This window comes from Schistocerca cancellata, chromosome 5 (assembly GCF_023864275.1).
Source record: "Schistocerca cancellata isolate TAMUIC-IGC-003103 chromosome 5, iqSchCanc2.1, whole genome shotgun sequence".
NCBI classification, from domain to species: domain Eukaryota; kingdom Metazoa; phylum Arthropoda; class Insecta; order Orthoptera; family Acrididae; genus Schistocerca; species Schistocerca cancellata.
Genome location: NC_064630.1, coordinates 148,157,099 through 148,173,572, shown reverse-complemented (window position 1 = coordinate 148,173,572; position 16,474 = coordinate 148,157,099). Strand labels below are relative to the sequence as shown.

At 42.8% G+C, this 16,474-nt stretch overlaps 1 protein-coding gene across 3 annotated transcripts in view; it reads left to right on the top strand.

Moving 5' to 3' along the window:
- LOC126188292 (juvenile hormone esterase-like) overlaps window positions 1–16,474 on the top strand; it is a 546,097-nt gene that overhangs the window by 199,533 nt on the left and 330,090 nt on the right. For all 3 annotated transcript variants that reach the window (XM_049929880.1, XM_049929879.1, XM_049929878.1), the window contains exon 3: window positions 8,348–8,506. In XM_049929880.1, coding sequence (XP_049785837.1) covers window positions 8,348–8,506 — 159 coding nt within the window. The remainder of the gene's footprint in view (window positions 1–8,347; window positions 8,507–16,474) is intronic.

Here is a 16,474-nt window from a genome sequence, read left to right as displayed (position 1 = left end):
AACAGCCCTTCCATAAACAGCCCTTTTCAATCTATTCCAGGCATGATCGATAGGGTTCATATCTGGAGAACATGCTGGCCACTGGAGTGATGTCATCCTAAAGGAAGTCGTTCACAAGATGTGCACGATGGGGACGCGAATTATCGTCCATGAAGACGAATGCCTCGCCAATATGCTGCCGATATGGTTGCACTATCGATCGGAGGATGGTAATCACTTATCGTATAGCCGTTACGGCGACTTCCATGACCACCAGCGGCATACGTCGACCCCAAATAATGCCACCGCAAAACAGTAGGGAACTTCCACCTTGCTGCACTCGCTGGACAGGCGTTCAGCCTGACTGGATTGCCTCCAAACACGTCGCCGACGATTGTCTGGTTGAAGGCACATGCGACACTCATCGGTGAAGAGAACATGATGTCAATCCCGAGCGGTCCATTCGGCATTTTGTTGGGTACATCTGTTCCGCGCTGCATGGTGTCCTGGCTGCAAAGATGGACCTCGCCATGGACGTCGGAAGTGAAGTTGCGCGTCATGCAGCCTATTGAGCACAATTATAGTCGTAACACGACGTTCTGTGGCTGCACGAAAAGCATTATTCAACATGGCGTTGCTGTCAGGTTCCTCCGACCCATAATCCTGCGGTAGCGGCCATAGACTGCAGTAGTAACTCTTGGGCGGCCTGAGCAAGGCTTGTCATCGACTGTTCCTGTCCCTCTGTATTTCCTCCATGCCCGAATAACGTCGCTCTGGTTCACTCCGAGACGCCTGGACACTTCCTTTGTTGAGAGCCCTTCCTGACACAAAGTAACAATGCGGAAGCGAGTGAACCACGGTACTGACAGTCTAGGTTTGGTTGCACTACAAACAACACGAGCCGGGCACCTCCTTCCTGATGGAATTACCGGAAATGATCGGCTGTCGGACCCCCTCCACCTAATAGGCGCTGCTCATGCATGGCTGTTTACATCTTTGGGCGGGTTTAGTTACATCTCTCAACAGTCAAAGTCTGTGATACAATATCCACAGTCAACTTCTATCTTTAGGAGTTCTGGGAACCGGGTGGAGCTAAACTTTTTTTGATGTATGTATATGAAGCCCATCAGGTATGAGCACAACAGGATCATCACTAGATGGCTTTACAGAGTTCACAAAATTCTCAAAAACACTTGATAAAAAAACTGAGTCTGAATCCAGCTACTAGACTGGTTCAAATGGCTCTGAGCACTATGGGACTCAACTACTGTGGTCATAAGTCCCCTAGAACTTAGAACTACTTAAACCTAACTAACCTAAGGACAGCACACAACACCCAGCCATCACGAGGCAGAGAAAATCCCTGACCCCGCTGGGAATCGAACCCGGGAACCCGGGCGTAGGAAGCGAGAACGCTACCGCACGACCACGAGATGCGGGACTAGACTGGCAAGCTGAAGGTATCCTCATATGACATAGCATGGTCCTATGTGATCTGCGATACTGCCATATATTAGGATACACATGGTACTGTGTATTACTAATAAACTATCTTACACTAGAAACCTAGCTGTTCAATTTGAAGGACAGTTCATCATAGCGAATGAAAGAATACTTTGTGAAGAATATAATGAAATGAATATTGTTGCAACAGCTACTCAACTTCAGACATTAAAGTACTTCAAGCACATGCTCTCCAAAAACTTTAAATTTAATATTTTTAAAATAAATGAGTCTGGATAATGTCCTGCTCCATAACTGTCTCGTTGTTACTGCTCTACGCCTCTGTTTCTGTGAGAACTGCGTTTTGATACTTCCCAACAGAGCTGAGCACTAATTTTAAACAGAATCTAACTGTCTCACATTAGCGAACTCTCTCATAACAGATAGCTCACTATTATATTCAAAATCGTTTTCATTAATATCATCTTTTGCTTTGTCCACCCCCGGAAGATGAGTGGTCAATCCTAAGAGCCCGGGTTCGATTTCTGGCTGGGTCGGAGATTTACTCCGCTCGGGGACTGGGTGTTGTGTTGTACCAATCATCATCATTTCATCCCCATCGACGCGCAAGTCGCCGAATTGGTACCAGATCTAAAGACTTGCACCCGGCGAACGGTCTACCCGACGGGAGGCCCTTCTCACACGACATTATTTTTTTTTTATCTTCTGGTTAAATTAAAATCAATGTCAATTTAAACGTAGTTATGTTTTCAAAATAAATTCTAATTACAAAAAGGCAAAACGTAGTGTATTCCATCATCTAGCATCTGTAGTTTTATACCTACAGACTACCGAATTTACTGAGTTCTATTTTACTTTAAAATTACGAAGAAACCAACCGTAATTTCCGTTGGAATACCATATTATACGCTTGTTCTGTCGGTTGAAAGATGGTGCAGTTTCGTACGTATTTATTTCTTTTATATCATTACAAACATCCAACCGGATTTTGTCCATCTGATGGAGTTCAGATGTGTTACTCAGACTCATTACGCTGAATACTTGGACTTATTTTTCCCAGCATATTCATAATTTTATTTCCAAACCAACATTTACAAGATCATCGTTAAATAATCTTTTCTCATTCGGTTTCTTCTCAATGATTTTTTTCTGTGCATTTGCTTTCCCATCCTGTCTGTTACGTCTGTTAACAGTTGCATGCATGCAGAGAAAACTTTCTCTTCGGCAACACAGTTTCAACCTGATAGCTTTCGAAATTGAGAATGATAGTGAATTTTAATGTTCCGAATGTAAGTTCAAAACGACTGCTGGTGAGCTTGCCGCTTACATTTGAGTGCATAATTTGGAAGGAAGTATATAATTACCAGTTTCATTCGTGTGAAATAACTGAATATTTAATTGCTTGGTTACTCTCTTCTACATTTGAAATACGAACTTTGTGAAATACAATATTTTGCTAGAAATCTGATCTAACATTCTTTACTCCACAAGACTTTAATACGCTCTAATTCCTGTAAAACGAATGCCCTTAAAGTAACCCCGATGAATTGTGTTTAAAATTTTGTGAGCTTTGTGATACAGTTTTTTCTAGCTCATGCTACAGCAGTATTCTTAAAGACTACAATTAATACGCCCCAGTCTTCTACTCATCAAGACAAGATGGCTACTACCGAAAGGCAGCTGGCAACTACTACGCCAGGGACATAAGAAGTATTGGTAGGATGCAGTCCCAAACTCTGACTCACTGTCTGACAATCAGGCACTTCGACTGTGACCTAACTCCACAGTGACACCACCACACACAAGCTTCAGACGAAATCCAGTGCTGCTGCTCAGATAATTACGTACACTCCTGGAAATTGAAATAAGAATGCCGTGAATTCATTGTCCCAGGAAGGGGAAACTTTATTGACACATTCCTGGGGTCAGATACATCACATGATCACACTGACAGAACCACAGGCACATAGACACAGGCAACAGAGCATGCACAATGTCGACACTAGTACAGTGTATATCCACCTTTCGCAGCAATGCAGGCTGCTATTCTCCCATGGAGACGATCGTAGAGATGCTGGATGTAGTCCTGTGGAACGGCTTGCCATGCCATTTCCACCTGGCGCCTCATTTGGACCAGCTTTCGTGCTGGACGTGCAGACCGCGTGAGACGACGCTTCATCCAGTCCCAAACATGCTCAATGGGGGACAGATCCGGAGATCTTGCTGGCCAGGGTAGTTGACTTACACTTTCTAGAGCACGTTGGGTGGCACGGGATACATGCGGACGTGCATTGTCCTGTTGGAACAGCAAGTTCCCTTGCCGGTCTAGGAATGGTAGAACGATGGGTTCGATGACGGTTTGGATGTACTGTGCACTATTCAGTGTCCCCTCGACGATCACCAGTGGTGTACAGCCAGTGTAGGAGATCGCTCCCCACACCATGATGCCGGGTGTTGGCCCTGTGTGCCTCGGTCGTATGCAGTCCTGATTGTGGCGCTCACCTGCACGGCACCAAACACGCATACGACCATCATTGGCACCAAGGCAGAAGCGACTCTCATCGCTGAAGACGACACGTCTCCATTCGTCCCTCCATTCACGCCTGTCGCGACACCACTGGAGGCGGGCTGCACGATGTTGGGGCGTGAGCGGAAGACGGCCTAACGGTGTGCGGGACCGTAGCCCAGCTTCATGGAGACGGTTGCGAATGGTCCTCGCCGATAACCCAGGAGCAACAGTGTCCCTAATTTGCTGGGAAGTGGCGGTGCGGTCCCCTACGGCACTGCGTAGGATCCTACGGTCTTGGCGTGCATCCGTGCGTCGCTGCGGTCCGGTCCCAGGTCGACGGGCACGTGCACCTTCCACCGACCGCTGGCGACAACATCGATGTACTGTGGAGACCTAACGCCCCATTTGTTGAGCAATTCGGCGGTACGTCCACCCGGCCTCCCGCATGCCCACTATACGCCCTCGCTCAAAGTCCGTCAACTGCACATACAGTTCACGTCCACGCTGTCACGGCATGCTACCAGTGTTAAAGACTGCGATGGAGCTCCGTATGCCACGGCAAACTGGCTGACACTGACGGCGGCGGTGCACAAATGCTGCGCAGCTAGCGCCATTCGACGGCCAACACCGCGGTTCCTGGTGTGTCCGCTGTGCCGTGCGTGTGATCATTGCTTGTACAGCACTCTCGCAGTGTCCGGAGCAAGTATGGTGGGTCTGACACACCGGTGTCAATGTGTTCTTTTTTCCATTTCCAGGAGTGTATTTCACGACCACGGTTGAAATATTATACTTCTGTGTATAATGTTAAAATTGTGTTCATTTCCAATGCTATGTGCAGTGTGTATCACTGGTATGGTAACATGTTGCAGCTATAACCCAACATAGCCTCATTAACAGGGCAAAATTTGTGATACGGCCGTACACACTGAGAATGCCCAATGTGGGTTTTATAGTTTTCTCATGCAAACAGTTTTTTTCTGTCGAATGCATATACTCAAATATGAACAAAACTATATTATCACAGCTAGTGTGCTACACTCATGCTATTGTTAATGTGAAGCACAAGTCGAAATATTAAGCGACATTTTCCTCCGTGGCATGCAGTGTTTGTCATAATAGTTCCATTAAATTGGTCCAACAATTTTCATAAAAGCTATTTAGTTATGGCTGCCAGCATAACCCTTGTCGAGTTTGCACGGCGCACTGTTATGTGTGTATGAATATACACATAATGTATGCTGCTAGCTAATTAGGATACAATAAAATCTTAAAAGTCTTCTTCTGCATATGAGTGGTCTCTGAACATTGAAAAATTTAATTATTCGTGGGAAGTCGCCTGCACTGATTTGTGATTGCCTAGTAACAATGTAAGGGTTTGAGTGTTACAAGCAAGCATGCCCACGATACCCACTGAGTTATTACACAACTGACACTACTCTGATGTGGATAATATCACTTTACTACCACAATACATACCATGAGTGTTCAAATATCACAACTGGGTAAATTTTTGATCTGACATCATTACAATGCTGACAGATTTACTTTGGCTTGAATTTCAACTAAATTAAGTACTGAATATTGGTATATACCAGCTTCGGCAGTGGCTACACCACTGCTTCATCTGAAAATAACAAAAATCTGAAAACAATGTGCGCACGCTAACACAAACCACCCCCCCCCCCCCCACACACACACAGAGAGAGAGAGAGAGAGAGAGAGAGAGAGAGAGAGAATACTTCCATGATGATAATGCAGGCTGATGCTTCATGTTGGCAGTGTTAACTCTGACAGTTTATTGATAACTGAATCGTTCTTTATTGGTAGTATATATATTACTTTCACATTTCAGTGGTGCAATGTGTGTGTGCTCTTGCGATTGGTCTCAGGATGGGTTGCCATCGATACTCTAGTGATGACTTCCTGTTGGAGGCGTTGGGTGGGCGACAGCAGCACACTTGGGTATTGCTCAGCATGCAGTTTCCCACTGGATGGCTGGGAGGCACGTTGTGGTGGCTGCATTTAGCCTACCTGGCTGGCAGCAGCAGCCCGCAGGCAACTATTGACATGTGGCCTAGTGATCGTTGTCAGGATGTACCGTCCCCTTGGGTGGCGTCAGCAACAGCTCTTAGCTCTGCTGCCCTTCCTAACGTGACTAGTGTTCGTTTTAGTAAATAAAATCGTTTCTATATTACCCCTGTCATGGTCGCATTTGTTTAAACAGCACAAGTAGGCTGGAACTGGGATGTGAGAAACTGTTTCATCTGAGCATAGAAAAAGTGGTTCATAGATAAGACAAACGGATTTCTGAATGCACCTCCCCCCCCCCCCCCATTTTACACTTAGCACAACTGGGTACTTGTACTGTATTCTTCGGACAAATGACCTGGCAACCATGTCATCTTGGATTTGAGCACGCGACTGCTATTATCGCAAGTTCGAATCGTGCCTCGGGCATGGATGTGTGTGATGTCATTAGGTTAGTTAGGTTAAAGTAGTTCTAAGTTCTAGGGGACTGATGACCTGAGATGTTTAGTCCCATAGTGATCAGAGCCATTTTTTTTTTGACAAGTGGCCATCTTGGATTCTGATGTCAGAGGGCTGGGGAAAATCCAGAAGGACGTGTTCTATGTACACTGTCTTGAGTTTTATACTTAGGGCAATTGGGCTACGCCTACCAACTTGGTAATTTCAATTTTCTGATATTTTACATTTAGCAAAATTGTGCTTAGAGGATTTTCTGTCGGTTTTTGAATTACCTGTCATTTTGTACTTATGGCAATTGGTACAGATCCACTGTAATGACAGAGGGGTGGGGAGAGGAGTGCAGGAGGAATCTGACAATGTTGGCTGATGTCATCAGAAATCTGGCAACAATGCAAAGTGGGCCAGTACTCGCACTGCCCAGTACTTATATTTTTTTCTCAGTGGATGGCCTCTCCCTTTCGGTTTTGTTGTATTTTACTTCCTGTGGTTTGGTGATCTTACCTGGTGGCTCACAAACTGCGTCGCATTTGTTGTCAGTAGGTACAGCCAGCCTGTCAATTTGAACCTTTTCTTGGCTTGAACGATCTCTGAAGCTGCCGAGTCTGCAAGAGAGTATCTCAAAACTGTACGGTGTAAGTTGTAATTTTCTAGAATACCCAGCCATTTAGACTATTTCCTGAATATTATCTAAGAAATTTGGATATTGGTATATGTAAAAATATAAACGTTTTTAGTCAAGTGGTCTTTGGTGGGAGTCATGGCCCCCATACGATCCACACCTGACTGCCAGAGGTCGTCATCTACAAGAAACTCAGCCGTTGACAGGATTCCAGGGATCCAGCTGGTTTGTGGCATATAATATGTTGCACTTCGCACAGAGTGATGTGGCAGGATGTGTCATCGACAGGTCCACCCCAATGATGGAATTTTCAAATAATGGCAACCTGCATGATCTGGAACATAGTCACTGTGACATTGCATAGCAACGGAACTGCTTAGAACTTGATTCTCTTGGGGAAGAGGGCCGTGTCACTTGTTATGCTCAGCATTAGGAAACTGTATCGTTCTTCACTGCAATTCATGGATAGGCCCATTCCGTTCCATCTGTGCTCTGAAGCTAACTTGTGGGAGTCACCATGTGTGCAAAGTTCACAAAACTCTATCACTGAACAATCAATGATTTTGTACATGATTACTTGAGAACAATTTAGGGAGGACACCACATCAACGAGTGTCACGTGACGATCTTTGAGTATGTTTCTTCCATGTGTTACACTGTGGCACCACCGTGACATCACATAGGGCAACGAGGTACTACTTGTTCGTATATCTTTTCCGTACTTCTTGAACTTTTGGAACCAAATAAGCACAGATTTCCATGAAATACAGTTCTCTCTATGTATTAGGACAATTTCGGTTTGAGCACTCGCTATGGACGGCCCTCTGGCCACAAAATATGCACAACTGTACACTGTTCTAGTCTGCTCACCTGCCGTCTTGCACAAGTTGTGTAGTTCACTAACCTCTGACTGCACAATAGTGTGTAGGAGTTATCTTATATCTGACATGTGCTGCCCCCTTCAGTAATCACCCAGGCACGAAATTTAAAACTGTATACAATATTCTGACGTTTGCGACTTATTTCTTGACTCCCCTTCTTATATCATCTTAATCAATCTTACTCTGTTAGAAATACGTTCCTATCGTTACCAGGCGACCATACCACTGACGTCCCGAGAGACCACAGAACCGAGAACATTGGAATCATATCAGACATCCCACGATCACTGTATTATCTTACAAAGATTACTTATACATCATTTAAGTATTTTGAATCAGTGGCCAAACAAGCAAAGTCCGCCTGCTGCCAGGCCAAATGCGAATAAGTAAGAAGTAACATTGTTGCAGGCACCCGTGCCAGCAGAGCCATGGCAGGGCGAGCGCGACGCGACGGTGGAGGCACCTATGTGCACGCAGAAGAACTACTTCCTAGAGCAGCCAGTTGTGATGGGGCAGGAAGACTGCCTCTACCTCAACGTCTACACGCCGCGACTCCCAAGCTCAGAGGTATGGTTGCTAGCACTCATGTTGGCGTGAGCGAGTTCGTTGTTAAACAGACATGTGGACCCAATTTAATTATGTTTTATTTTGTAATATATGAAATGAATGTGAATGATCTACATACAGTTGGAATGAAGACGATTTAAAAGTTTCGTTTGCCATTGCTAGAGTGCTGACAGTAGTGTAAATGACCGCTAGAGTGCTCGTACCAAAAGCCAGTTTGCATCAGTTGTGAATTTTATGATTACAACATAGCATAAGATTTCTGCATCTTTAGTATGGGAGATGTGAGTTGTCAGTTTCACCACAAGAGAGCATTTAGTTTCCGATTTGGCACTAACCCAACAACAAAGAAATACATAAGCTGTTGGTGTAAGCAATTTCAACAAACCGTGTGCACAGGACGAAATATGAGCCAACCATTTATATCAGATGAGGACATGAGACGAATTGAGTAAAAGTTAGCCAAGTAAGTCAACCAACAGAACTGCTATGTAAATTGAAGGTAGAGAGGGCAGAAAGGAAAGGGAAAGGTAGGGATCACTGCTGTCAGCTACATAAGGGCATTACGAGAAATCAGCGGCGACGAGTGAAAATGTTACTGGACCAGGATTTGAACCTGGGATTTACTGCTTACCAGGCAGGTACATTAACCACACCACGCGGGACATAGCGTTATCGCAACTGCGTGGCTTTCTTGGCAAGTCTTACGGCCGATCCACAGCCCCTGTCCATTTACTCCATGTTCACTACTCTAAGCTTCCCGCAAGAGGTCGGACGTATTCGTGCATCCACAGTGAAGAAGTAGGGTTCATTGCCCAGCTAAGCGTAGTTACGTGAATGTGTGATGTCTGTTGTTTTGGACATGTCCGAAAGAACAGACACAATGCAGAATCCGCAAATGTGATACATTATAGGTAAATTGAAGGTGGAGAGGGGAAGAAAGTAAAGGAAAGGGAGGGGATCACTGCTGTCAGCTACATCATGTCCGAAAGAACAGACACCACGCATTTATACAACAGAACAAGTAGATAACTAGGAAACGTCAACCAGCTGTGTGGCGTCTTTTGAGAAGCCGTATGCTGTACAAGTCCTACAGCTTATAACTTTTGTGGGATGAATCAGTAAAGCTTGAGTTTGTGCCTTATTGCAAAGCAAAGTTTATAAGCGATTCTTTTTTGAGGAGGGAACTGTTAGCTTGAATAACATATATAAACTGTCTGAACAATCCCTCTCGCCTCAATTTACCAAAGATCCGTAAGACTTCCTTCCTCAAAAGGATGAGGCTCCGTCCCAGTGACACTTAGCTGTTCGAGCATTTTTAAACAATCCCTTCCTGAAAGATAGATGGGTCGTATGGGGAGAAAAGAACTAGCTCTTAACATCTGGCGCTGAGATATATTGAGCTCATTCCGAGTGACATTATCTTGTGGGACCTTTTAAAATAGGCAGATTACGTTCCATCTCTACTAAAAACTATGACCAACTTGTGAAACTGTAACACAGTTGAGGATAACTCAATAAAACAAGAGATAATTCTTTGCACATGTTCGGTTAACACTAAGATATTTGCCACGAAATAGGAGGTGGACAGTAATTCGGAGTGTCTTAGCAGACGCGATAACGGCTCAAAGCTTTTTCTCTTTATTTATTTTATTTTATTTTTAGAGCACAGTACATTATACTGAACGGGGAGTGTTCATCAATAACGAAAAGTCCCAAGGTAACCTAAAAGGGCCTCTACACTCCTCAATATGCTGGTCCAGGAATGTTCAACAATAACGATAGTCCAAAGAGAAAGTAATCAGGCCACAAAACTTCTCAATATGCTTAAACGATTTGTCATATTTGCTCAGCAGCACAATCAGACAGTCTAGAGGGAGGTCCTGCCGTTGCTCGATCATAAGGGAATGCAGGAAAACTTGGACAATATTCAGGCTTGCTGCGATGAACGCCAGCCCTGTTGAAATGTGAAAAAACATATGCTTATGCTATAATAACGAGAAAGAAACACTAATCGACTAGAGTATTAGTGTGCAACACTTGGAGGAGAACACATGTTTTTAAATATTACTGTAGGGGTTATACTAACAAACAATATGAAATGGAACAAACACACGAAATCTGGGTTTGCTAAGGTGTATGGAACAGTTAAATTTGTTGGAAGATTTCTGGAAAAATACAGTGTATCTGTAAATGAAATCGCATACAAAAAGCTGCTGTGATAAAATCTAGCTTATTACTTCAGCATTTGGAATCAGACATCAAATGAATTAAGAACGACGCTGCTGGGATCATAACAGGCTGGAATATGGCTTACAAAAGCGTACAGCTAATTTTTAGTGAACGGGGATCTTTAGAAGGAAGGGAAAATTGCCGTTCTAGGCGCTACAGTCTGGAACCGCGCGACCGCTATGGTCGCAGGTTCGAATCCTGCCTCAGGCATGGATGTGCGTGATGTCTTTAGGTTAGTTAGGTTTAAGTAGTTCTAAGTTCTAGGGGACTGATGACCTCAGAAGTTCAGTCCCATAGTGCTCAGAGCCATTTGAACCATTTTTTGAAGGGAAAATGGTTTTCATAAACTCTATGGGTAACTATTAAGAACCAGTAGCCGACAAGAAGTGTGTGACAGTTCTGTTGCGACCATATAGAGGCTATGGCAAAAATAAACCTGGCTCGAAAATGCGCTGTAAAAAAAGAAAAAGGAAAAACCGTCGCACCACGAAGCAATTATCCGAATGAGACGGGAATCGGTAAATGTGATGTGTATGTACAAAGAAACTATTAGAATTTTAGAAAAAACGGATGATGCATTCAAAAGAAAGAGCTTCACAAATTGGAGAAGGCAATTACGCGTTGGTCCACCTCCGCCCCTTTTACAAGCAGTTATTCGGATTGCTATTATTTGATAAGAGTTGGTGGATGTTCTCTTGACGGATATCATGTCAAATTCTGTCAATTGGCTCGTTATATCGTCAAAATACCAAGCTGGTTGGGGGGCCCTGACCATAACGCTCCAAATATTGTCAGTTGGGGAGAGAACTGACGACCTTGCTGGCCAAATTTCACAAGCACGAAGTCAAGCAATAGAAACTCTCGCCGGTGCAGGTGAGCATTATTTCACTGACATACTTACCACGAACGGCAACGAAACAGAGGGTATAGCGTCGTCGACGCACTGCTGCGCTGTATGGGGGTCGCGGATGACAACCAAATGGGTCCTGCTCTGAAATGATATGGCACCACACACCATCACTCCCTCTTGTAGGGGTGGGATCTCATTCACTGGAATAGAATTTTCTTCAGTGATGAGTCGCACTTTGAACGGAGCCCTACTGACATCGAAGACGTGTCAGGCGACGCCCGGAACAGCAGTGGGATACCAACCTGACGGTCGTCCATCGTATAGTCTGACAGCCAGGAGTGATGGTCTAGATGCCATTTACTTGTATAGCAGGATCCCTTTGGTTCTCATCTGCGACACCCTTACAGCAGTGCAGTACGTCGACCATATTCTATACTACCGAACGATTCTACTGCCACTAACGTACGTTGTGTAAGAATGACGAAGCTGAGATACGAGAAATTAGGGCTCATATGGGGGCATAAAGATAGTAGTTTTTCACTCAATCTATTTGCGTGGAACAGGAAAGGAAATTACTACTAATGGCACAGGTTACCCTCCGCTACGCACCGTACGGTGCTTTGCGGAGTATCTGTGTTGATGTAGATGTAAACATAGCTTTCGCCCACCTAGCTTAAGTTTAACACTTACAAAAAAGGTACATTTTAACTGATAATTTGGATTGGCACAAATGGTAACTCATGGACCCACAAATGTGCTTTACTGCTTATTAGCGCGTGCAAGTGCTTGAATGTGCGGGCAACTACTTGATTGGCTAACTTCAACGAGAAATAAATTGGAAGCGGCGAAGAGTATCGAATATTTATCTTAAAAGTTATTTCTCACCACGACCTACCCTTATAAGCTTTTCAGACTGTTTCTGAACGCCCTGTGTATCATACGAATGGTCAGTGGTGTGTATTCTAGCACATGTTGCATTGGTAGTATGTGTAGCTGCCTTGTATGTTTAACTGAATAGGAATTTGATCAAATTTTTATAAAACCTACCTCATCGGCGAAATGCAATATTTAAAAAAGTGGGTACATTAGGACGTACGAGGGCCAAGCACTTTAATCTGATGCATTGATTGTTAGAGTGTCCCCATTGGTTAAATAATTATTAATTACACCAGATTTGTTTGTTAGCAGTTTCCTCACCATAATGAATCTCCATTAATGTACACGCCACCAATACAATCATGGTATGGAAATGATCAACGATACGGTGTTGACAGATGTGAAAATTACCGAACTGTGAGTTTACGTCACAGCTGCAAAATACTAACACGAATTATTTACAGACGAATGGAAAAACTGGTAGAAGCAGACCTCGGGGAAGATCAGTTTGGATTCCGTAGTAATATTGGAACACGTGAGGCAATACTGACCTTACGACGTATCTTAGAACAAAGATTAAGGAAAGGCAAACCTACGTTTCTAGCATTTGTAGACTTAGAGAAAGCTATTGACAATGTTGACTGGAATACTCTTTCAAATTCTAAAGGTGGCAGGGGTAAAATACAAGGAGCGAAAGGCTATTCACAATTTGTACAGAAACCAGATGGCAGTTGTAAGAGTCGAGGGGCATGAAAGGGAAGTAGTGGTTGGGAAGGGAGTAAGACAGGGTTATAGCCTCTCCCCGATGTTATTCAATCTGTATATTGAGCAAGCAGTAAAGGAAACGAAAGAAAAATTCGGCGTAGGTATTAAAATCCATGGAGAAGAAATAAAAACGTTGAGGTTCGCCGATGACATTGTAATTCTATCAGAGACAGCGAAGGACTTGGAACAGCAGTTGAACGGAATGGACTGTGTCTTGAAAGGAGGATATAAGATGAACATCAACAAAAGCAAAACGAGGATAATGGAATGTAGTCGAATTAAGTCGGGTGATGCTGAGGGAATTAGATTAGGAAATGAGACACTTAAAGTAGTAAAGGAGTTTTGCTATTTGGGGAGCAAAATAACTGATGATGGTCGAAGTAGAGAGGATATAAAATGTAGACTGGCAATGGCAAGGAAAACGTTTCTGAAGAAGAGAAATTTGTTAACATCGAGTATAGATTTAAGTGTCAGGAAGTCGTTTCTGAAGGGATTTGTATGGAGTGTAGCCATGTATGGAATGAAACATGAACGATAAATAGTTTGGGCAAGAAGAGAATAGAAGTTTTGAAAATGTGGTGCTACAGAAGAATGCTGAAGATTAGATGGGTAATGAGGATTTATTGAATAGAATTGGGGAGAAGAGGAGTTTGTGGCACAACTTGACTAGAAGAAGGGATCGTTTGGTAGGACATGTTCTGAGACATCGAGGGATCACCAATTTACTATTGGAGGGCAGCGTGGAGGGTAAAAATCGTAGAGGGAGACCAAGAGATGAATACACTAAGCAGGTTCAGAAGGATGTAGGTTGCAGTAAATACTGGGAGATGAAGAAGCTTGCACAGGATAGGGTATCATGGAGAGCTGCATCAAACGAGTCTAAGGACTGAAGACAACAACAAAAACACGGTTTTTTGAAAGGGAGTATCGCATTTCTCTGCATTTTGTGTAGTTACCATGATGCAAACAGATAAGTAAAACGAAATGGATACCAGCATAACACGTGTTCAGTGCAGCGGTACTTAGACTCACACCGTAGTTTGAAAGTTATGCGTGGCAACCTCTCGCCTCTGGAGTTCGCACAAAATGATGTGCACAGGACACACTGTAACACTACCGCCCTGTCGGACGTGCGTTAGCTCAATAAAGCCTGTACTGTAATAAGTTCACGGGCTTCACCTTGTAAACAAGGATTTAGTACATAAGTTGACCGCGTGTACCTAATGGAAGCAATTCGGACTTATTCAGTCAGTAACTACAGTGATGCGTCAAGCAAATGTAAAGTATAATTACGCGTTCTCATGGACAAGAAGTACACACAGTAGATACTACCAATGATTAATAATACGGTCGCCAGCCTAATTAGGCATTGAGTGAGTTTTTCCCTGTACAAGTATGTGCATGTACAAGCATAATGACACGTAGTAATGTTGCGTTTTATAGCAAAATTTAGAACCAAAAAGAATCTACCGAACTAAGGTTTTCTTCTTTTGTACTAATTTGGATGAGCTAAACTTACACAACACCACACAGCAATGATTACTACGAACTGCACTTTGTATATTGATCAGACTGAAATCGGGCATAGATTACCCTAGAATCAGCAATTTTGAAAACACACATACAATGTCACTATTAAAATTGGAAAAAACACTAATACACTTAGGTTTAATATAGAAATTAATTTTACTGTTCAATTCTGATCAGTACACTTCAAAATGTGCAAGAATAGGCAAGAGAATGGGGGGGCCCTGAAACCGTTACGGTCGTTATGCTGAAACTAGTAAGTCCTGAAGGTACATTAACACTCAAAATTATCAACCTATGGATTACTATTCTTTTGTCACGCTTCTGGAGTAATTGACTAACATTCTTTCAGTCTCAAATGAATTAAATAACATTGCTAGCTCAATTCAAAATTTATCTTTCAATTTAATCACACTGATATTCTTTACTAACATTTACATTTGCACTCCTATCCTTGAACGTCTTTATAGCATAAATTGGTCTGCAGATAATTTAGTACTAACTGTAACTTTCAATTCAGGATACTCGGGTTGCACAATATAAGGTAAGGACCCTGTCTAGGTCAATGATAAGGATAAGTGACGGCTAAAGCAATTCTGGTAAAAGTCACGTTATTATTGAACAGTCAAAACAGTTTCGACACTGGTCCACACAAATACACTTCTAAAGATGAAATAAATATTTGACCTGTGCACGTCGTTGCTGCGGATGGCGGGCAGCGAGATAGCGGGCAGCACAGCACACATACAAGCACGGCTAAAGCTCTCACAGTATCGGCACTTTCATTCTTCTTAGCGTCGTAATCTTTCCAGTTTTGTGCCTGAGAATATAGCCATGCCAAGTAGTCGTCGGAATCGGCCCATCCGAGGCTCAATGGAATCCACTTTTCCTAGATAGCCTCCTCGGTACAGTACATGTTCCTCTGACCGATACTCAACTCCGACTGTAAGACTGAGCCCGTTGTGCCGATCCGCGCCAGTGTGCGTTTTCCCGCGCTCGCCAGCATCCACCTTTTCCCGCGCCCCTACAGGTAGGGTATTCACCACAGGTTTTCTACTACACATATTCTAATGCATTACCTACGTATGGACCAAGTGTTTAAATTACAATTTACACATTTTACAATAGTTTTAACATTAAATACATTTTCCTTTGGTTATCAAATTGCTTAAAATCTAACATAAGTAATGACATTCATTTCAAAAGTTGTGTACAGTTTCTTTAACATGACACGAAAAGAAAAAAATCTAAAATAATATTTACATTATTTCACATAAATTCAGAAAGGAACATTTATCTAAATGCATAAAGAAAAAAATTATTATAGGTACATTATTGTTACACATGCCCCTGTTTCCAGAAAATTTTCTTAAGTCCAAATTTTATGGGAACACTAAATTTAACAATAATACACTGGTTCTGAATCTTTACGTAAAAGTTCAAGAAGATTTACACTACATATTTCCTTCCACTCACTGTATATAGGTTCATACTATTTTAATATATTAAGACCAATATCTTGTTATTTACTTAAGTGCCTTTTGCACAGTCCAACTTCCCTTCATAACATTACTAAAATAGCAATTTAATCATTTTTTTCCCAAATTTCTTGAAGAAATAATTTAAAATTCTGGAATACACACATTTAACTACAAAAAGAAATGCATATTTCGTATACACTATAGGATAATTTGTCGCTGCTTGCTTTGAATAGCAGTCCA